General features: G+C 36.7%; 1 protein-coding gene and 1 pseudogene across 4 annotated transcripts in view; one reads left to right on the top strand and one right to left on the bottom strand.

Moving 5' to 3' along the window:
• Positions 1–4,341, top strand: part of LOC127420429 (selenoprotein M-like) — an 8,036-nt pseudogene extending 3,695 nt beyond the window's left edge.
• Positions 4,342–12,250: 7,909 nt separating this feature from the next.
• The window catches only part of LOC127424014 (smoothelin-like), a 111,979-nt gene continuing 99,688 nt past the window's right edge, over positions 12,251–24,541 (bottom strand). For 2 of the 4 annotated variants that reach the window (XM_051668788.1, XM_051668806.1), the window contains 2 exons: positions 21,436–21,599; positions 14,809–14,953 (listed from right to left, as the gene is read on the bottom strand). In XM_051668788.1, coding sequence (XP_051524748.1) covers positions 21,452–21,599 — 148 coding nt within the window. In that variant the 3' untranslated portion in view covers positions 14,809–14,953; positions 21,436–21,451. Of the gene's footprint in view, positions 14,954–21,435; positions 21,600–24,541 lie in introns of all 4 variants that reach the window. The other 2 variants (XM_051668797.1, XM_051668779.1) reach the window with 1 other exon arrangement.

Here is a 24,541-nt window from a genome sequence, read left to right as displayed (position 1 = left end):
AAAGTTTGGATTGAGTTCAAATGTCACAATAAAAGTCTGGAAAAAAAAGGTTGGTCTCACTCTAATAAGAAAATCCCTAAGGAAAAAAATCTGAATCCTTTTTTAAAAAAAAAAAAAAGAAAAGAAAAAAAAAATCACTACATGTGCTGAAAAAAAAAAAACAAACAAAAAAAAGCCACCCCTCAATATATTTACCATTTTATACCAGCATTCTGGTATGTACAACAGCAAATCATTTTTTAACAAATATAGTTCTCAACCTGTATAAATTTGAGATTACACACAATACAAATAATGACACAAGTCATTATTAAAATAACATCATAACATATGTACTGTATACACACACACACACACACACACACACATACACTGTTTATTTTAAATGTAATCAATATTAATTTCTAAATCTGTTATTTTCCCGCCCTCACCAGACCTGTGGTGGATGACAGCTGAATAGGCTGAAGGAGGTAAGCTGCCTTTATGCATAGTTTATAATCACTGTCATATTGATAGAAATATTCTATAGACAATGCTTTGTTTTTTTTGTTTGTTTTTTTTGCATGAAATTGTAATTTATCATAGAAAACTAAAAACTTTTTTTTTTTTACAATCTGTAACAGGTCAAGGCCTTTGTGACACAGGACATTCCTCTTTAGTATCCTTTAAAGTCTGAAGAACCCAAGCAACCTGATATGAAAACATAAATGTTAAACATATGTATAAATAAATAAATAAATAATCAGCATTACAAATAACTGAATCGCAACTAACTACAGAGCAACTAAAAAGATCTGTTATCCTAAAGCATAGTGATCTTATTATAATCTTTTGTGTTTACCAATGTGTCTCCACCCCCTTCTCACTTTTCAATTCCTGCTTCTTACTTTCTCTCACAATAAATTTTCCACTATGAAAGCAAATACCTGAATGTTACACATGATTAGGTTCTTCTCTTCCCTCCAGGATTAAATTCAGTGTCCTTTTAAAGCAGCTCCTACAATTCTTAAGCTACAACACTAATGCAGCTCTAGGCCATTGCAGATTAGGTTACCATGCATTCTTCAGTGGGACAGAAGTAAGAAATCCAAGTATGTTACTTAATTCTCCAAAAACAGCAAATCTTTTATGGTGTTACATCTTTAAATTTGAACTTTGTTGTTTAGGCCTTGTCAGCTGATATCCATTGGTGTGTCTACATTCATCCCTTGCAGTCATTTCTCAGCTTTGACTGTACTCTACAAAGTTACATTGCAATAGCACTTTAGGTCTGTAGTTTCTTAGATTTTAATGGAATACTTATTGAAAAAAGTAATTTACCGACCTTCAATATCGTTCCAAACCTGTATGATGTCTTCTGCGTAACACAAAACGAGATGTTGGGCAGAATGTCAGAGCTGCTTTTCTCCATACAACAAAAGTATTGGGTCAGTCTTCAAAAAGCATGTAAATGCAGACGCTTCTCACTATGCAAGCTTGATTTTGTGCATTGTTGCCTATCAAAATGCACGTTGTATTCTCAATGTTGCCACAAGGGGCATTAGTGTGAGCTGTAGAGAAGGATCTGTCTGCATCCTGCAAGACTACTACAAGACACGCCCACTATGAGTTACGCCCCTCTTAATATAACTAGCGAAATGCTTGAGTCTTGCAACAGTTGAATATCACATTTTTACACTGTTTGTGTTTATTGTAGTCCCTCAGCAGCCTTAAACCTACAGTATTCCCACCCCCTAAACTTATCCCTAACCACAAAGATAAAAAAAATGAAACGTTTATAAAATTATTTTATATACAGCATCTTAAAAGTTCTATTAAATACAATCACCCATTGTATCACTAGGTGGCAACAGTGAGGATAAATGTGATAAAAATGAAGAGGAGAAGCTGCTAGCGGTATGTTAAGCTAATAGGCTAACAGGTTAGCTTGTGCGTTAACAGGAGAAAACAGAACTGATGAATGTTTAATTTAACCATTTATACTGTATTGTCGTTTTAATAATATGATATGTGACATACTGTATAAATTCAAAGTTATTCTTTGTCATAGTTACAAAGTTGAGACAACGCGAATCATACAGAGATTGCATAGGATTTTAAAAGTTCTTTCAGCCAAAAGAATCGCTTTGTGATCCAAGGGGGCGAATACTTGGAGTGGGTGTTCCTTGTCCTCTTGTGAGACGCAGATACACTTGAAACTGTTCACTTCTACCTGAGCCCGTCTGAAGGGTGAACCTACAAGGTTAGCATAGAATAGCATAACGCTGCGGTTCCGTAGACATTCTATGGGTGGTACATTGGCGAGGAGACAAGAGGCTGTTCTTTTTGAATGGATTTCTATAGAGAAGATGCTTCAGTGTGCTGAATAAACTGCTTTTGCGAGGACACAGTTAAGCACTTAATGAATAGACCACCTGTCTCCCAATCTTCAACATATTTTACACTAAACACTCTTTTTGGAGTGAACAATGTGTGGAGTTTACTCCGATAAAATTGCTGTTATATAAAAGAATTCACAGATAATTTTGCGACAGGTAGGTGTCAGTTTACGGCTCTCCCCATTCATTTGTATGGTATCCGCAAATGTTGACTTACTGTTGTCACACGTTAGTTGACCGTTACGCTCTCTCCTATGGTAAAAGCACAGAGGTTGTTATCTCAGTATATAAAATTTCTGGTCCTACGGTGAGTTTTCTCTTTCAAGACAACTCCCGTCATAATGGAGCAGCAGTTTGAAGAGAATATTGCTGAGTAAGTTAAAGTCAATAATACACTTATATCAATTTACCTGAATAATAACACATCCAGTTAAAATGGCTCAGACTTCTGAAGGACACTTTATCGCCCTCTTGAGGACTGAGGTTTGTTCCTGCCACAGCAACACAAGAATGCACATTATGTACAGGATGTTCATCCGGACTGTGCGTTGGCATACGCGTACTTGCATAAAGTATATTTCTGTCCTTAGAGTAAATGATGAAAAATTAAATTTTGGTATAAACCTATTCCTTTAACATATGTTTAGGCATGTATTACTCACAAACAGCGATATTAAAGTTTTCTGTTTGTTTTTGGTAAAAGTTAATCCTTAATATTCATCTGTTCAGCCACAACTTGGTAATGAAGCACATTCCTGGGGCAGATCCTGAACTTGTCCTTCTCAACCACTACTATAAAGAGCTAGATGTAAGTAAAATGTGCCAGTGTTTAGCAACTTTGAACATTCTCAAACTACTTTAGCATCCAGTGTAGAGAATACACTGGATAATACAATGTTACTTGTTTCTTTGGTATGAAAATGTGTGCTAGAAACATAAGTAAAAATGCAAATATTATTGCTTGTCTTGGTCACTATTATTTGCTTTAGTATCAACCAGATTATTATCATAGTCCTCATCCTGGAATGAACATTTGCAAACTAAATGTGATGTTTTGAATCCAGCCTTTAATTTGAATGACTTTCCCATCTTCATCATCCATACATTTCCCTTCCAGAGGATCCCATTATCTGAAATGACTCGCACTGAGATAAACAAACTCTTGGAAAAGCTGGGCTTTTATAAAAAAGAGCATCCCGAAGACCAGGTGCCAGAAGAGTTCCGTTTCTCCCCAGCGAAAGACAGCCCCTTTGAGGGGAAGCAATCAACCACATCGCCTCCTAAGACTGATATAACCGTAGAGCACCAATCAGTGGCGGATTCCAATCACCCAGATTTGTAACCGCTTGTATAAGAGGGATTGGGTTGATTTACAAATGTCATTAGAACTGAACCGAGCCAGACGAGTCTCAAGAGTTTATCTTTTTGCTAAATGTGGCCAAATTATTGCTTAAAAATTGTTTGTAAAATCAACACACTTTCAACAACTGGAAATATTTTGAGTGGCATTATTGAGTTACATTGTTAAGAAGTTAATAAGTGCAAGCTTGTGTGTGTATTGTTAATCTTTGTGGCAATGAACTGTTATTTGGTTGTTTGCTCCCACTCTACATTACCTTATTTCTGCCCAAAGGGGACATTAATGATGTCTACAGCTGTAAAACTCTGTGACTGGCTGCAGACTGATGAAATTTGTTCTCACGGGCAAAAATCAGGGCTCCAAATCAGGCTGTAGGAGCATAAAGGGACCACTGAGAAAATAAAAGTTTGAAATATGATCACAGTGAATGAGTGTTTTGATTATTATGTAATTCAGAATAAAAACTCTAAAATCTGATTTCACGATCCACATTTGTAGCCTTTGTAAAATAGCCGATATATGCACACCTGTGATCGTACAGCAGTTATATATTATAATACTGTATAACCTACAGGTAAGCTAATAAACGACATGGTCCTAGAATTGTTAATAGTGGTTATTTCTAATGACTTATTATTTATTGAACATGGTGTCTTTTTTCATATTGCTTCTCACAAATACAACTTAATGGAACTAAACATAAAGCCCCAAAAGTATAAGTTGACCAACATGAGATGGCGAAATCGTAAGATCGCGTACAACTTGGCATGTACAAAAAGGTACACCAACCAATCAACAAACAGAATTTCAAATATATACAATACAGGCATAAAATTTAAGCATGCCACCTATCCAACATTAATAATAATAATAATAATAATAAAAAGGAAACGTCTGTAACAAATTTGGTTACTCATTAGGGGCCAAGCCCCTATTGTATCCTTTAGTATTATTATTATTATTCTGGCTGGGAGTCAATGGCATCCCTATGAACCGTGCATAGAAAATGATGAAATTTGGCACACTGATAGGTGTGGGCATGAATAGTCCCCATATCAAATTTGGGGTCTCTAGGACAAACTCTATAGCGCCATCACCATGTCAAAAATTCACTTTTCGTTTGTGCCTATCTTTTGAACCATTTGTCCTAGAAACAAAATTCATTCTGTATCTAATTACTCTCCTCCTGATGATTCCAATGGATCACTTACATTAAAACACTACAGTGGCTGCCATCTTGGATTATGACGTTTACAGTCAAAACTTTTCACATCTTTCAAACTTGATCTGATTTGGCCAAACAATGGCTCAAAATAATCTGCAGACTGAGCCGCACAGAACTGACCAGAAACCATTTTAATTTGTACTACAAATTAAACGTGAAGTTAACGAGCTCAACATAAAACAGGAAGTGAGACTATATCTAGGCAACGCTTTGTCATATTGAAACAGAATTGTGGTATGCTTCATCAGGACCATGATCTGAGGGAACATGAACAGTTTGGTGACAGTGCCACCTGTGGGTCAAGAAATGTCAAAATTGGCTATTTTGGACCATAACTGTTGAACCGTTTGTCCTAAAATTATGAGTTTGGTGTCTTTGGATTCCTTGGGTCATGATGATACCAATTTGTCCAACATATAACCATATAGCCATATAACCTCTCCGCCATGAATTTCATGAAAAAGTTATGTATATTTTAAACGTTTTGTCCAATTTGAATTAAAATTGGCAGGGGACTTCGACATTATGTCCCGAGGATACCAAAGCAGTTTGGAGACAGCACACATAGTGGTCAAAATGCTTCGTCAATTTAAACAAAATTTTAAATGCATCATTGCTTCCTTATTCTAAGTCTTCTGAAAATGGCAGAGAGACATTTCTAAATGTAATTATTATATAAATTATTATTTTTTTTATTTAAAACTTGCTGCTCTTAGATTGGAATGTCTCTTTGGCACTTTTGAATTGTGTCAACTGAATGGCCCAGTGGTTAATTCCTTGGACTATAGGTCAAAAGGTTGTGAGTTTGAGTCCAAGAAAGTGCAGTTTCTGTTGATCTTTGAGTCTTCATATTGTGCTTACTACAATGCAGACTGTACTTTATTGGGTAATTCCTGCTTCAATACAAAAAATAAGCAGCTGTAAATATTTTCTCAGAAATAGTTGTATACTCTCAATCCAAAATGTCTCTTTTGCATCAGTCAGACTTGTCTGGTGCAGTGGTTAGGGCTCTGGGTTCCAGCCAAAGGACTGGGCGAACCCTTGTTTGATACCCGCTTCTGCTGGTGTGACTGTTGTGCAAGTGCTCTTTGCATTGTGCTTTAGGGCTTGGCCCTGTAATTGCTACTTGCCACTATATTTCCATTTTTGTATGCACTAAAAATGACTGATGTATGTCAGTAACCTTTAATACACTTCCCTCATCTTGTTCCAAACACAGATGTTTTCTTTCTTTCTTTCTTTACAGTACACAAGTTATTTTTCTATTAAAATGGTTAGAATGAGGTTAAAACTAGGAAAAATCATAACATTGTTTGATGGTTTTTTTTTTTCACCAAGGGAGAAAATTCCAAATTCTGTTTGTTCACCACTCAAGACCCTGAACCAGGGACTAATACTGCATTCCATTCAACTCGGAAAGCCAGATTTTCCAACTTTCTAAGTTACTATTAGGAAAAGTGCCACTTGAAGTTGGAATTCCAAATTGATAACGTGGACATTTTCAACTCACCAAGATGCAGGTGCGTGACGTCACACAAACATGTCGGCACTCAGGTAGCTATACAAAGTAAGTGATAAATATGCACTTTAAAAATAATATTTAAAATAATATTGATAAATGAGTCAAAGTTCCTACATTACATGATATTAAAGCTTGTTTAACAAACTCCTGCAGAAACATGTATAAAACATGGCAAACTGTACTACCTTTTATGATAATTGTTCTACACCTGTAGCACAAATGCTATCGTTGCAGCATTGTTTATCAATTGGTTTGCTAGGAGACATCTCTGGTGACAGTCAAACGGCAATAAGCTAATGGGAGCGTTGCAGTTTTGTTTCCTTACTCGTAATCTTCCGAGCATCTGGCAATGGAATGTCTATGGTCGGAGATATCAAGTAGGAATATCCCACATCCGACTTGAATGGAACGCAGCATAAAAACCAAATGTTTTTCATTTCATTTCATTCTGAGCAGAAACACAATTTTTTTTGTCCTTTTCAATTGGTTACCAGTTCGAACAAAATTAAAGAAAGGTTAATAACATTCTTTTTTAAAATGACAGTACTCTGTGCTAAGTGTGGGTGACATACCAGTTGCAGTGTTGTATGTATAGATATATATATATATATATATATATATATATATATATATATATATATATATATATATATATATATATGTACTATCCATTGAAAAAGCTGTCTGTATATTTTGGAACGGATGTAAGGCAGAATGACCGTACAGTTTAATCAGCCAATAAGGCACAGTTATGAGCCGGTAATAAGAAAATGACCAAATATCAGCCGATTTGTTGGTCTATCAGTAGACAGAACCATAAATACACCTTTAAATGTTATGGTGAAAACTTTCTTGACATTTAAATTCTTTTTCACACAAGTATGCAAAAAGAGGTGACCAGATCCATACTCATGCACATTTGTGAATAACAGCAAGTCATATACTGTAGAGTGCAACAGTCTGGTTCCGAAAGTAAAAATACCATTCATTTATCCCATAGATCAGGGGTATTCAATTAAAGTTCCAAGAGGTCCGATCTCTCCATTTCCTTCCCAGCAAAGGTCCAGATAATAATCTGTGTCAGTAGTCAGTATGGCTATGAAACATATACATATATATATACTGGATATTTAAAAAATTATTATAACTTCACATTGGCAGCAATAGTACTTTGTTTAAAAAAATAATAATTCCTAAACATTCACAATAGTCTCTTCAAAACTGTGCAGGGATGGGGGAGCCCAGAGCAGACAAAGTGTTGGGGTCTGAGGGATCTTTTATACAAAAAGATTAAAATATTTCAGAGTTTATCAGTCGAGGGCAATTGGATAGGAATATTAAAAGATAAGGTCAACAGTTCGTTTTTAAGCTGAATGACAGCAGTCCAGTTTTTGTGTTTGAATTTGTTTTTTTACATTCAGAATAAATACCTATGTATGGGATAGGAGGCCTTTGATAGATCAAGAAATATTGTATGGGGTTCAGGGGTGTCCCCTGAAAGAAAATGTATAAAATTTAAGTCTGAATGGACCATTTTTGCATACACCGATCAACCACAACATTAAAACCACCTGCCTAATATCGTGCCGCCAAATCAGCTCTGACCAGTTGAGGCATGGACTCCACAAGACATCTGAAGGTGTCCTGTGGTATCTGGCACCAAGATGGTAGCAGCAGATCCTTTAAGTCCTGTAAGTTGCGAGGTGGGGCCTCCATGGATAGGACTTGTGGTCCATCATATCCCATAGATGCTCAATCGGATGGAGATCTGGGGAATTTGGAGGCCAAGTCAACACCTTGAACTCTTTGTCATATTCCTCAAACCATTCCTGAACAATTTTTGCAGTGTGGCAGTGCACATTATCCTGCTGAAAGAGGCCACTGCCATCAGGGAATACCGTTGCCATGAAGGGGTGTATGTGGTCTGCAACAATCTTTAGATAGGTGGTATGTGTCAAAGTTACATCCACACGAATGCCAGAATCCAAGGTTTCCCAACAGAACATTGCCTAGAGCATCACACTGCCTCGGCTGGTCTGACTTCTTCCCATGGTGCATCCTGATGCCATCTCTTCCCCAGGTAAAAGACGCACACGCACCCGGCCATCCACATGATCTAAAAGAAAACGTGTTTCATCAGACCAGGCCACCTTCTTCTATTGCTCCATGGTCCAGTTCTTACACTCACATGCTTTCGGCGGTGGACAGGGGTCAGCATGGGCACTCTGACCGGTCTGCAGCTACGCAGCCCCATACGCAGCAAGCTGCAATGCACTGTGTGTTCTGACACCTTTCTATCATGGCCAGCATTAAGTTTTTCAGGAATTTGTGCTACAGTAGCTCTTCTATGGGATCGGACCAGATGGGCTAGCCATCGCCCCCTACACGCATCAATGAGCCTTGGGCGCCCATGACCCTGTCGCCGGTTCACCGGTTGTCCTTCCTTGGACCACTTTTGGTAGGTACTAACAACTGCATACCGACAACACCCCACAAGAACTGCCGTTTTGGAGATGCTCTGACCCAGTCGTCTAGCCATCACAATTAGGCCCTTGTCAAAGTCGTTCAGATCCTTACGCTTGCCATCCATGCCAGAGATTATTTTTCACAAAGTTTGAACAAAAAATCAGTTTGTTTATTATGAAAGGCTCCTAACATGCTGATTAATGAAGCTAAATTTAGACAGGGTAAAGTTTTTTTTATAAGCGCCACGTTAACTTGTTCTGTCACAAGCCTGCCTTAGCTGAACCATCGGAGTTATATATCAGACAGATGAAGATAGTTTCACTTTGCTTCATTCTTGTTTTCTGCAATGTGTTTAGGCAAAAGATGCTAGTATCCATCTATATTGCTGCTCACCGTGTCTCCGCTACTGTTGTTAAAATAACCGCACCTGCAACTCTATTTCTCAGGGTTTATGCGGCACCTTATGTCTATAGCAGGGAGAGAGATGCTACGCGCGCTGAGTGGGAATGATTTGCGTTCACCTGTAGAGAAAAATATTAATTAGCGTGGTGTGTACAGCTCTGTAGTTTTGACACATTGCTCAATTAATCTGTAGAAATGGTAAGATGGGGCAACCGTTGTCATGATGCCTCGCGGTCCAGATGAAACCAAGCAGAAGTCTGGTCCCAGACTGCGGTCCGCTAACTGGTGACCACTGCCATACATTAATTGATTTTCAATGATAACTTAAAAAACTTTAAAGACAGACCTACTGTGAGCTACAAGGTTGTACATCGAAGGTATATACTTCAATTGAAGCCATCCGTTATTTCAACTTCATTGTTTAAATCGTGTTTGATAGCGTATTTTATGGTAAACAAGTACAAAACCCATGGTACAGCAGAGAAGGATCTACCAATCAGAGAGCCGTGGCCAACAAAACGTGCCTCGGAGCCACCGCCTTCTCCCATGACACACTGTAAATGAAGTAATCGAGTTGGTCTCCCTTCAACCTTAAACTATTTTCAGTGTTGTGAAAAAGTATTTCTGATTTCTTCTGTTTTTGTGTATATCTAATACTAAACTGTTTCAAAAATTCTAACAAAATCTAACATAAAACAAAGGCAATCTGAGAAATACAGTTTTTAAATGCCAGTGTTATTTATTGAAGCAAAAAATTATCCAATACCAACTGGGCCTGTGTGAAAAAGATTATATCTATGATTAATCCCCAAATCTATGAAACTGCATTCATAATGGGGTTCAACTGGACTAAACACACTGCCAGCCCTGTTTAATCAAATCAACACCTAAATAGAACTTTTTCAGCTGCATGAAGTTGTCTAAAAGGTCTCACCCAGTAGCACACTATGCAAAGGTCAAAGGAAATTCCAGAAATGATGAGAAAGGTGATTGAAATACATCAGTCTGGAAAGGGTTACAAAGCTATTTCAAAGGCTCTGGGACTCCAAAGAACCACAGTGAGAGCCATTATCTCCAAATGGAGAAAACTTGGCACAGTAGTGAACCGTCCCAGAAGTGGCAGACCTTCCAAAATTCCTTCAAGAGCACAGCGATGACTCATCCAGTAAGTTACACAAAAAAGCCAAGGACAACATCTAAGGAACTGCAGGCCTCTCTTGCATCAATAATGGTCACTGTTCATGACTCCACTATCAGAAAGACACTGGGCAAATATGCCATCCAAGGAAGAGTGTGGAGGCGAAAACCACTGCTAACCCAGAAGAACATTAAGGCTTGTCTGAATTTTGCCAAAGCTCACCTTGATGATCCTCAAACCTTTGATGAGAATGTTCTGTGGACTGATGAGTCGAAAGTGGAACTGTTTGGAAGACAGGGGTCCCGTTACATCTGGTGTAAATCAAACACAGAATTCCACAAAAAGAACATCATACCTACGGTAAAGCATGGTGGTGGTGTGATAGTGTGGGGATGCTATGCTGCTTACGGGCCAGAGGTACGTGCAGTAATTGAGGGAAACATGAATTCTGCTGTCTACCAGAAAATCCTAAAGGAGAACGTCTGGTCATCTGTCCGTGAGTTGAAGCTCAAGCACAACTGGATTATGCAGCAAGACAATGATTCAAAGCATAGGGGTAAGTCCACTACTGAATGGCTCAAAATAAGCAAATGTAAAGTTTTGGAGTGGCTAGTCAAAGTCCTGACTTGAACCCGATTGAGATACTGTGACAGGACCTTAAACGGGCAGTTCATGCTCGAAAACCCCCCAATGTGGCTGAACTAAAGCAGTTCTGCAAAGAAGAGTGGGCCAAAATTCCACCACAGCGTTGTGAAAGACTGATCTCCAGTTATTGTAAGTGTTTGGTTGCAGTTGTTGCTGCTAAAGGTGGCACAACCAGCTATTATGTTTAAGGGGGCAGTTAGTTTTTCACATGGGTGATATAGGTTTTGGATAACTTTTTTGCTCCAATTAAAAAAAAAAAATAAAAAAAAAATACATATTTGAAAACTATTTTGTGTTTACTCAGGTTGCCTTTGTTTTATGTTATATCTAGTTTGAAAATCTAAACAATTTAGTATGATAAATACACAAAAATAGAAGAAATCAGGAAGGGGCAAATACTTCTTCACATCACTGTATATATTTGTACATATCAGAGTATTCTGCAATAAAAAGACAAATATATTGTTTCTATACTTATAATCAAACTAAAATCAATAGTTTTATAACTTTCATCATTTTTTTATTTAATGACATGATTCGCAATGCTTCATGGGATTGTAGTTTATGCACTTGTGAAAGACCGTAAGAACACAGACTTGTACCTTTGTCTTTATGTCTGATCTTTTAATATTTGCCTCAAAACAAAGTTCGTGATGTTGTGATTTACCTGGTTGGTGTGGTTCATGGCTTACAACTCGTTTATGAAGGATTTTATTAAAAAGTCTATGGAAGAAATTAATGGGGAAAATACTTCCGGAACCCAGAAGGCTGAAAAAGTGGGTGGGCACTGTTACGCTCTATTAAGCGGAACATAATGGGAATAAAGATATTGCTCATATATTTAAGAGCTTTACAGAGCTGGATCACTTTTATAGGCTAATTCTGTACTCTTGATATGAATATGAGAACTGCTATTCTGAACTTAAAATTGATCAAGATCTGCACTATTTGATATTGGCAAATTAAATGTAAAATCATTATGTTGCACTCATTAAATTAAGATTATAAAACCTTTAGCTGTGCCATTTCAATCATGCTTTAAACTAAAATATGAATTCTAGTTTCATAGAGAACATACAGAAGTACAATAAATGACAAACACAATATTGGTATCATTTATGGTTTTAATGATTACTATATGAAATTGTGTACTGAAATACTGAGTGAACAAGAAGTTTTGAATAAGTTTGTACAAATACCTTTATTAGCATATTGTGAATGCTCATTTGCCTTACTAGTACCAAGTACCAAGCAATGCCACTTTTAGTTGTTGCAATAGCTTTGCATTTATTTTTCTTTTGTCATTAAATTATGAGCAGTCATTAATAAAAGTAATTATAACTACAACCATCTATAGAACCAAATATATAAATATCAATGACCTTTTCTGATAGAATTTACTAGTAAAACATTATTATTCTCAAGGTGTCATAATCAGGCATGACTCGATAAGAGTTACTAATATACACTGTTTAAATTATACTTTTACAAAACAGACCCTTTAATCAGGAATTCAGCTTATGTATTAAGGACCGACTTAAGTATTAAGTTTATGAACCAACCTTATTTATATATTTGTATAAATCCATTTGTATTTGAATGAATTAAAAATATACTCATCCATAAATAAGGACAGTACATAAGTGCAACAATAAATGCAGCTGTTTGTGTATTTGTATATCATTTAAAAATGAACATGTTCCATACTAAAAGGAGAAACTCACGGAAATGTTCCGTCTGTGTTCAGTGTAAAACCAAACGTTCAATTACTTACAAGAAATATGCATTGAAAAACAGTCATTAAGATGCGTCTTGCAATAAATGGCTGAAGTCATAACAAGCAGTGAGAATAATATTCCTACAAAGTTCTTAAAGACAATAATGCATTCAGATGGCAATATAATCTCAATTGTTTGAGACGGAACAAAAAATTCAAGTAAACTTGTGAAAAAGCATGCAGGTCTGAGCTCCTTTAACAAGCAACCGTACCGTGGAACGGTTTTTTACGTTTTTGGATTTTCTCCCCTTTTCTCCCCAATTTGGAATGCCCAATTCCCAATGCGCTCGAAGTCCTCGTGGTGGCGTAGTGACTCGCCACAATCTGGGTGGCGGAGGACGAATCTCAGTTGCCTCCGCGTCTGAGACCATCAACCCGCGCATCTTATCACGTGGCTTGTTAAGCGCGTTACCGCGGAGATGTAGTGCATGTGGAGGCCCAAGCTATTCTACGCGGCATCCACGCACAACTCACCGAGTGCGAGAACCACACACTACAGCGACCACGAGGAGGTTACCCCATGTGACTCTACCCTCCCTAGCAACTGGGCCAATTTGGTTGCTTAGGAGACCTGGCTGGAGTCACACAGCACACCCTGGATTCGAACTCGCGACTCCAGGGGTGGTAGTCAGCGTCAATACTTGCTGAGCTACCCAGGCCCCCCACCGTGAAACGGTTTTAAAAGTATTTAAAAACACTAGATATGGGCAATCAACATAAAAACATGTTTTCGTTTTTAACACATGAAATAAAGTAGCAGGTATCAACAAAAGGCTGGGAAGTACACTAAATACAACTTGCAATTATTATTCTTTTACCATTAATAAAACATTTTGGTAGTTACCTTTCGGATTATTATTATATTTTTTTTTTACTGCACCTTAGCAGTAAAACCTTAGTAAAAAAAAAACTTGTTCATACATTAAAAAAAATATGTAATTACAGCTTATTACAGCTGTTATAGGAGGAATTCTTTGGATATGTCTGGAAAGTAAACGCAATCATAAAGAGATAGTTCACCCAAAAATGATTATTTGCTCACCTTCATGTTGTTCCAGACCTGTTTGACTTTCTTCCTTCGGTGGAACATGCAAATAGAAATTTTGAATAACAATGTGGTTGCTTTTTTCCAGTCCTTTTCAATGACAATAGGGACAAAAACTTTTAAACGTTAAAAAGAATGTGAAATGGTCCATATGACTCCTGCGTATGCCCGTGCAAGATATTCCAAGTCTTCTGAAGCCATACGATAGCTTTGTGTGAGAAACAGACCAAAATTTAAGTCATTAATCTCTCATAATTTTATCCTCGTGAGATTTCAAATGGAGAAAAACTGCTACTTGATCATCGAGTCAGTTGAATGGATTCCAATTTCTGAACGAATCATTCAGACCGATTCATTGAAAAGATCTGAGTCCAAAGAATAATCTGTTTATGAATTGGATGCACCAAAGAAAGCTAGGGCAAATATCAAGATTTAGAGTGAACAATGACTTCTATTTCATTCTGTTTTTCACGGAACGCCTTCATGTGGCTTGGATTAATGTGCTACATTTGAACTACTTTTATGATGCTTTTGGATCCTTTTTGAAGTGTAAAAGTTCCAGTCCCCAATCATTGTAATTGAAAGGAAAAGTGCGACCAGTATGTTATTTAAAATCTCTTCTTTTGTGTTCCACAGAATAAAGAAAGTCATGAGGGCCAGTACAGCATGTCAGAATTTTTATTTCCGGGTGAACTAATCCTTTAAAAATTATTATTTCTTTTTTAAAAATCAAAACAAAAACCATTTGGGGGGAAAATTCTATCTCCCTGTAAAGCTAGCATCACCAGGAAACATGTTGTAGGACTACAAGATGTGCCTCCATGTCGCAGCATCAGAAGTCGTTGGCCAGCTGAGCCCGAGCTCGCATCATCTCATATTTGCGTAGATGGTTAACCAGAGACTGAACGTACGTGAAGACACACTTGGAGTCTGGCTTCCTACCCATTATCATCATGTCTTCCACCTCCAGCAGGGGCATACAATTAGCATAGGCCCTAATTTAAAGAGACAGAGACAAATTATAACAATTTCAAACACAATCCAAATGGCATGATTTCTAAGCTAAAACACAATGCAATTCATATGACTAACCAGCAGGGTGCAGCATAACTACTTGATGCAAATACAGTGACCCAAAAACAGTATTTGGCCACTAACATCAGATTTACTGTTTGAATTATATATGTTTGGATTATATAGCAACATCAAATCAAGTGGCATCTGCAAACAAATGCTGCTAGAGCTTTTCTCAGAAATAACTTCACTTTTCAGAGTCATTTTTGCAATGACTTTCAACCAACTGGTGTCAAGGTGATTTTTAGTGGTGTATGAAGTCTGTTCCCCTTTAGGTTCACACCAGTGTCCTAGCAGGATAAACACAGGTGTAGTTCATCACATTATCTAACGTCTGACAACCAGAAAGTGTCTAAATACTTAAAGAAAAAGTCTGTGTTAAATCTAAATGGACTCTATTTACTTTCTTTATACATGTTCTTGCTCATATTTTGCATGATTTGAAGTGCACGTTATAAAAAAAAAAAAAAAAAAAAAAAAAAGAAAAATACATAAATGTTTCTTTGTAATCTTTCAGCAAAATGTAATCACTTGCTTTGCCATTTTTAACCCAATAAACTCCTAATGAATTTCATTTAATTTATAATACACATTTTTCCAAAGCCACTTCCACAGCATTTGTATGGCGAAGTCAGACAACGTCATACAACTATTTTTCTCGTTGACAATCCGGTTCCACTTGGAAATGCCTTCTTTATGGAAGTATGTTAATGACAAAAAAGCCTGTTGAATTGCTTTAATAATAATAATAATAATAATAATAAAAACGCTTTGCATTAACAGTGCATGCATTTTGGGGGGGTTTAACTTAACTGAGGAAATTTCATAAAAAAAAATGTATCACTAAATATTGAATAATAAATATTCACCTTCCAAAGTTCAGTTCCAAAATATCAATTTTTTTTTTTAAATTCCATCTTTGTTTTTGACAGGTAATATTCAATCTATTATATTTCGCTTAACAATTTTGCCTATAGAACAGATCAGTGGTTCAAACAGGGTTCTCACTCTTTTCAAGGACATTTTATGTGCCCAACGTGTAATATTTAAGCAAAAATACACAAGAGGTCTTGATGTATATTGTGGTTAGTTATTTTTTCTGAATTCCGGATTTGACACTTTAATTACATTTTATAATCAAAATGGTATCTAATCAAATGAATTCATTAAAACTTTAATCAAATGAAAAAATAATTATTTTAATAATTTTTTTTTCAACAAAACATTGCATAATTATTATCAAGTTAAGTCCTATTATTCAAAATCCTCATAGCACATTCCAAAACAATAATGGAGATATTTTTGTCAAATGAAGTGCTGCACAACAGAACATCAAAGGTGTGAGATATTGCTTTGATACATTATTATTATTATAGTAAACATTACTATACAGTAGTAATATATTGTTGTTAGTGCTGTCAGTTGATAAAAATTTAAATCATGATTAATCGCATGATTTTTCAGAGTTAATCGTGCATAATTTTGAAAGAAGACAAAACAATATGTAACAATAATGCTTTGTTAACATTTTCCAAACAAAGCTATCTATGGTATAAAGATAGAAATGCCCTAAAAAAGCACCAATTTAAGTAACACTAAACATTTCTAGGTTGCGTATTCACTTTAATGCACATTTAATCTCTTAAACCTTCATCCTCCACAATATTAATCAGCTGAAAGTCTGTGGCTATCCAGCAATTGTGAAGCCGCATTAGAGTTAGCATTTCCTGTTAAGCCCTTTGGCCGCATTTACATGATTCACGTCAGGGCGTCAACGCCTAGCTCAACACCAGCGAAACTTTGAGCGGCATGTTGTCAGACATTCCACGAACGGTCCCTCATCAGTGCCATGTATCATGTGTTTGGCCTTTAGGTGATAGGTAAGACTTGACAAGCTTCTGTGGTAATTAAATTCCACCTTACAAAGGCTGCTAAGTATATGATTTTTGTCACAAGTCCCACATGGGTTTGTTTTGTACATAAAATTAACATTAAGAGGTCCTTTCTCCATCACTTGATCAATAACACGAAATCACTGTTGTGTGTATGTTTGTGGTGTGTACCCATGGCCGGATGTAGGCATGGGCAGGGGTGGACTGAACCCACCCAAACGTGAGTCTTGCCCACCCAATTAAATGTTTGGCAAACACATCATTAAATAAAATATGTGATTTATTTTTATTTTTACGATTTGTGCATTGGTTAAAAGCAATTTGGGGGTGGGCTATGTGTTGCAATCATTAAGGGTGGGCTGTACCGCCCCAACCAATCACAAAATAGCACCAGAAATCTGTAGCATTTTTCTATTTTTGTCATTGGCCGAAAGCAATGACAAACTCAAGAAGCAGCTGCTGCAAATCAGAGAATCATATTTTTATGCAATGCATAGGTTTTTAGTGCCCGTAAAGAAGCCTGGTGGTGTCTCTAGCAGTGACTATATGGCTTATGTTAATGTACCATAGGCACCCTCTTCCCGCTCATCAAATATCTCCCACTACCTCCACCTCAGCTCCCACGCTGCGGGTGTTCGTGAAATACTGGACCTGAATTGTAAAGCACCATACCCGCCAATATTAGCTGATAGAACCGTTCGCGGCAATGGCTGGATACAGTGTTTTGCAGGACACATGCTTCTGTTTCCCCTATTGTTTGTTCGGTGTTGCTGAGAGATGCCGTCTACAATGTCAAAATCCAATGTGAAAATTGGTAAATGTGTTAACCGTGTTCAAGAAAAATGTACTTTATAATTAAGTCTTTTTTCCCAATTTCACCATTTAAATCAAGCTTTTATTTTGGCTTTCTGTGTGTTTTTGACAGTAGATTCTCACCTCCAGATAATTAATTCACTACATGGTCCAGTGTGATTATTAAACCACAAAAAGCTGAGATTTAATTAAATAAATATATAGTCTGATATGTGCTTCAGAGCGTTTTGCTCTCTGTCATCTACTACACACAGAGTGCAACAGCATTAATTATTAACAGTTTTTAGTTTTTGTCATAGTTTTAGTCTTTTGACAAAAATGTCCTTTAAAATTAGTCAATATTTCATCATTCATTTTAGTCATTTTTACCCTGTTGAAAATGGCATATAATTTTTGTCAACGAAAATGATATTTTTTAGTTGATGATAATTTGCAAAATGTGTCAAACTGTAACAAATCAAATGTATAAACATTTTTTAAATTTAACCATGTATCAAACATAAAAGATCCAAAATATTGTACAACTGTTCTTGTTGTGAAAACCTGATCTCCTAGAAATAATAGCATATAACGAATATACTGAAGTATTAGCTACTCTTTAGAAGTTGAATTCTTCATGCTTTAGAGACTGTTATTAGTTTGTTCGTGTTTAGCCAATTTTGGCATTTGCATTGTGTGTAGGGTGTTTTTTATGGAAACAGCATATTCACAACGCAAGTTATGAAATTCTCCGCATGCGAAAAGTTATGCATATTATGATTAGCGCGTAACAGTTCAAGTTCACCTGGTCATTCGCCTAATTGTCTGTGCAGATGTAAGTTATAATATAACATATATGTTGTGGATATAGTAATGTATAAAGAGGTTCATTTGCTGGTGTTCAGCTCAAACGGGGAAATCCCCAAAACACTGGATTATTGGATTAGGTGAATCCTTCTATAAACAGATGTTTCTTCCGTTTATATCTTGAACTGTTAATATCTTGCAGTATTATTTTCAACAGTATGCTTTAAATCGTTTGATTTTTGTCATGATCTTTTTCGTCTCATATTTGTTATCGAATGTTTTCAGAAGTGATTTAATTGATGAGATTAACATTGGAGCATGCTTGATGCTCATCATGAAGTGTTTTCTGTGTATGAGCGGACGGCTCCATATTCATTTTGAGCACGCAGCACATGCAGATTATATATTAATTTACTAATATCTCAGCCTTTTGTGGCTTTATGATCCCACTACGACATATCGCGATTTAAATTTTATTAATTGCGCATTCAAACATAAATGTTCGTCCCTAATTCCGTGACATTCTGCACTTTATATATCTAATGCCATTTTTATGACTCGATTCAGTGATTCTGTCCATGTTTTCTGCATCACGGAAATCATAGGGCCCTACATGTGGTAACCGTGGTATAAGCAAACTCCAATCGTTGAATTATTACAAATTAATTCACCGAGGTATAAAGGCCGCATCACCACGTTACCATCTCGTGATGTGAATTCATAAAAATAAAAAAAAAACGGTCCTACCATCGTCATTGTCTAAAGTTTACAACACAAATGTTTTTGTAGTTTACACAACAGCAATGTTGGAACGAAAAAAAAAAAATACTATTTTGCACTAAATCAATACTTAAACTATTTTGTCGGAGCAAAGCAGAGATGACCGAAGATGAGCAAAGAAATTATATGACAGGGCTTTGACAGTCAATCGCTGATGTTGTTTCACAATGCGCAGCTGCCGGAAAAACTATACGAATTTGAGTATTTGACACCCATTCCGAGTCCTTTTGTACATGTAACAAAAACCTTGTTAGCGACACAGTTTTATTGTACTCAAATATTTTCCAGGACAAATAATTATTTTCCAGGAGGTATTTTTCTCATTTTCCATGACTAAACAATTGTATTGCAAAATTCCAGGTTTTCCAGGATGCACTGGAACCCTGATCAAATTCGGTGGAAAATTCAACCTTGCACATCCTAGCATTTTAGAAAAAGCAGGAGAGTGCCAATGCATAATCTTCACTTGCTGCTACTATGTGTCACCACTAAGTGGTGCAATCGGGTGTTGACCAAGCACAACATGGAGAGGTCCTCACCAAACAAACCTTTAACACAATCTGTGTCATCACATTCGGCTCCGATTAGTAGCATTATTGAAGTTCCACCTGCATTGTTTTCAATGTACGGCAGTCAGTTTTGATAAATCAATTAAACAGTTGAATTATGATTTTTATGTGAATTTTTTTCAGTTGAGATATTCACAGCAATATACAACCATATGAAATTGCTGCCCCAAAAATGCAAAAAAAAAAAAAAAGAAAAAGAAAAAGAAAAAAAAAAAAATAATAATTAAATGTGCAATTAAACTTTTTTTCTATCAAAGACATCTGTCATTAATATACTTCCATACTTCTTTTAGTGAGTGAAATTTTCTGGTTAAACTGTGTGCTTGTGCTATATTTCTTTAAAAAAATAAATGACCTCTGGTTTGATATTTTGTTATATGATGAAATTACATTTATAGATTTTTAAGTGTGTCTTCAGTGTCTAAATATTTTTGGGGCCACTGTAGCTTACTGATTACTTACTGGCAAAAAAGGGGAATAATGTAACTGTTGCAGCTTTTAAAGTCATCCTTTTGCTACCATTTTAAGTCAAGGTTCTGGTAGAGACAAAACATAGAGCTGTAACCATGTGATAATCCAATCTGCGACGTGACAGTGAACATTTAACATGTGCAGAAAGCAACCAAAGATTATTGTTTGAATCCATTTTGTTTCTGACATTTCTGAGCTTTTGAAAACACCAGGCTTTCATCCTGTTGTCTGTCTCATTTTACAAGTCTATAAGTAAGACCATGTTTGGACATCAGCGTCTTCAGTGCAGTTTGCAGTTTCGTTTACTTTTGCTCCAACATACCCGGTGAGTTGGCAGATGCACAAAATTTTGTTAAGCTAATCCCCAGAAACTGACAAACAACACCTTGATAAAGACCATTACTTGTCATGGTGCATTTGTTAGACCAAAAGGCACAGACAAGACTGAGAAAGGCCTTAGCTTTTAAGTTAAATATCTAGCTGGTATTACTAGGTCTAATGCGTCTATTTTAACATGCAGGGGCCCTTATTTGAACACTTAAGCTACACTTAAAAATGCATGAATGTCATTTCATCAGACAAACAAAATATCATACCAAGTGGCATCTTCAAACAAAGGATGCTATAGCTTTTTTGAGAACCAACTTTACTTTTTTTTGATCTAACGAGTCATTTTAAAATGTAACTCCCTGGAGCATCTTGGTTCATTTAAAAAAAATTCAAATGGAATAAATCTGGTCAATTCATTCATTATTTACACAATATTTTTAATTGTCAAATTACTGATGACTGTTGAATTTAATCTGATTTGCAACCTCGTGTCACTTTTATCATATCTTTTCTTGTGTTTTTGGCCATTTTTACTATAAACACGATGCATTTTTTTTTAAAGATACGTTTAGCTAGCATGGATTCTTGTAAAGCCTTTCACTTATGTACCCAATTTCTTCATTATATACACAACATCTTCATTTAAAAGTTAAAGCCACATCATCAAAGGACTGTTTGTTCCATCCACCATTGCGTTCAATTAATACTCAGCCCTTTTACAAGTCCCAAGACTGGCCGGGCTGTTCCTCCTCTGGCTCTCACCATTTGAGTTTTGACCCTAGGAGGAGTTTTTGGTTTTGACCAGGCCCTTCAGCACCAAGCCCCTGTAGAATTCCTGGAGGTACGTGTACACGCACTTCCAATCGGGTTCCCGCATCCGCACCATATCCTCCACGTCCAAAAGCTGTGGACAGTCTGCCAGCTTCCTACTCTCACAGCAATGAAGGGGGCAACAGGAGGAAGAGGAGGAAGTAAAGGGAGGAATCGATTGAGGAAGACAGAGAGGAAGTAGTAAACCAAAAGACAGAACATAGAAACAACAGATCAGTAGATCAAAGTGGGATATAAAATAGATGGAAAAGTAGAATTATTAAAGAGAAAAATAGAGAAGGGGTGGCCAGGGTCAGCCAACAGGACAGTGAGATAAGAGGAGCAGTGCGGAGAAAGAAATAAGACACACAAAATAAAAAAGCCAACATTAAACTCTGTGACTACAGCAAATTTTAATGTGTTTTCATGCTTCACAATCTTAAAGGAATAGTTCACCCTAAAGTGAAATTTGTAATTTTCTCACCCTCATGTCATTCCAAAACTGTATGACTTTCTACAAAAGTTGCGCGCACACAAAACACAACATTAAAGTAGTCCATACGACTCATTCCAAGTCTGAAATGTAAGACCAAAATTTAAGTTGTAATTCATTAAAACTCTCTTTGCCGTACCTCTTAAATTTAATTCACAGTCACGTTTAATCAAATATGCGGCATAAAGAAGCATTGTATCATTTGTTCTTGCATATCACATGACCAGTGGCATCACTTTATTTGAAAAAGTGGTGGGGACATTTTTTTCAATATTAATTAGGTTATGTGCAGATAATGTCAAATAATCTTTTACTGTTTTGATAAACAGTCTTGATGACTAATTAAACCTTTTCGCACATGAGTTTCTTTTGTACTGACGGACCGGACCCCCCAGCGTGAGTTCTTTAATGCGTGCTGTCATAAAAAAAAAAATAAATATATAAATAAATAATAATAATAAAAAAATAAAATAAAAAAAAAACCTTACCTTACACTTCACCGCAGATGCACAGGAGGACAGATTATATATGATCAAACATATGTGGTTTTTAGATGTTTATAATGATCGATTATGATATATAAGATGCGATCGCGAATGCGCTTGCCGTCTATGCGTGCCGCCATATTGTTTACATGCAATGCCACATGGGATTCTGAGTTCGCCATAGAAGCATAGAAGGTTCTAAAAACCTATCCCTTCCACTTTCCCAGTGGTTGGAATGAGTGACGGACAGAATCGGCGAAGGCTTGAGGGGACTGACTAGTTTGTATATTCTTTGTTTGACGTAAGAAAACATGGCCACATCGCTGCATCAAAACAGTCAGCTCCGATGGTAACGGCTTAAACTTTTATTTAGCGATTGTCTGAATGTTTGTAACATATAAAAATAAAGATATTGTGATGTTGAAAAGAATATCTGAGCAGCTGGTTCATTATGACAACCGCTTTAATCCTTCTTTTGCTGGTAAACATCAGCACGAATGCAGATAGCACCGGTTTGATTGTACGCGTCTGAGCCCAGCCTAGTGTAATCACACCGGTTTGATCGCATCTGTTTGCATTTTGCTTCACGATTTAACTGGAAAAGAGAGTGAGCTGCGGCACGAATAAAGAGCTTGTCTAGATGCATGAGAGAACATCGCCACCGCTGTCACTCAACGCCACTAATAACAGCCACAACGAGCACTCATCATAACATTAAAATTAACAAACTTCAGCGCTAGATCGCCACTTATAATACACACGAAAAAACTCATGCTCAGGAACTGGAGATGTTTCTTCTGCATTAGACACTTAACTGATGAAAGCTATTTCAAAATGTGGTGGGGACAAAATTGGCAAAAGCAAAAAGTGGTAGGGACATGTCCCAGCCATGCATACGCCTATGCATATGACCGATCGTCAAGTTTGAATATGCGGAAGAGTGAATTCGATTTCAAAGCTCCGGTTGAGAAAAAGATTTACCAAGTAGGTATAGCTGCAGGACGGAGACCTCCAAATGGGGGCAGAATCTCCAAAAGAAGGCAGAGTTACTCCAAAAGGGGGCGGGGTTACTCCAAAAGGGTTAAGGTTAGGGAAAGGATTAGGTTAGGGCTCCCTATATCTTTAATGACGATTTGGATCTCACGCCCCTTTTTGGAGCTATGCCTGCAGCTATACCCTTCTCAGATTTACAGCGAATAATAACTTACATTTCAGTGTGTTCCTCACACAAAGCTATCGTATGACTTTAGAAGACTTGGAATATAGTGTAGCAATCATATGAGCTAACTTTATGGTGCTTTTTTTCATTATGTAAAAATCACAGTCCACTTTTATTGTATGGAAATCAGTAACTCGGACATTCTGCATAACATCTCCTTTTGTGTTTCACAGAGGAAAGAGAGTCATCTGGGTTTATACTGACATGAGGGTAAGAAAATTATGACAGAATTATCATTTTTGGGTAAATGATTCCATTGATGACAACTATGTGTGCACAGGCAGACATAAACAACATGAAATAAAGCAACACTATGCGTCCATTCAGTGTTCCCATTATGCAAATGTGTTTGTGAACATGGACATGTGGAAAGACAGTAATAGCAATGCAAATAGTGAGGTGGATGGGCTTCTTAACCATTCAATCACCAGACAAACAATGTTTTTCTGATTATAAAACAGCCTGCTCAGTGTACATCTAGCTAAAATGCATCTAAAGTACAGAAGCTTAGTGATACAGGTGATGGGAGGGAACATGCTGCAGCACTGCAGACCGCACTCTTCGAAGACACCATCTGTTATTGATTGTAAACACTCTAATATCACATCAGAAAATCGGCAAGAGACTATAAACAAAGCTTAAAAAAAAAAAAAACAAAACAAAAAAAAAAACAAGATGCAGATTTTGCGTCCCAATTCATATACTGTCCATTCTAAAAGCAAGGGCAGGACACAATATAAAACTTATCAGCTTTGCTCATGAATCTTAATTAAGTGATGAAAGTACTGGTTGGCCTGGGGCTAGGTCTTAAAGCGCCGTTTTATGCAACATGAGAGACAGCAAATTTTGGCGAAATCAAGA

This window comes from Myxocyprinus asiaticus, chromosome 3, assembly GCF_019703515.2.
Source record: "Myxocyprinus asiaticus isolate MX2 ecotype Aquarium Trade chromosome 3, UBuf_Myxa_2, whole genome shotgun sequence".
Classification (NCBI taxonomy): Eukaryota; Metazoa; Chordata; class Actinopteri; order Cypriniformes; family Catostomidae; genus Myxocyprinus; species Myxocyprinus asiaticus.
The sequence above is the reverse complement of the archived record's forward strand: the minus strand, read 5'-3'. Positions and strand labels throughout refer to the sequence as shown.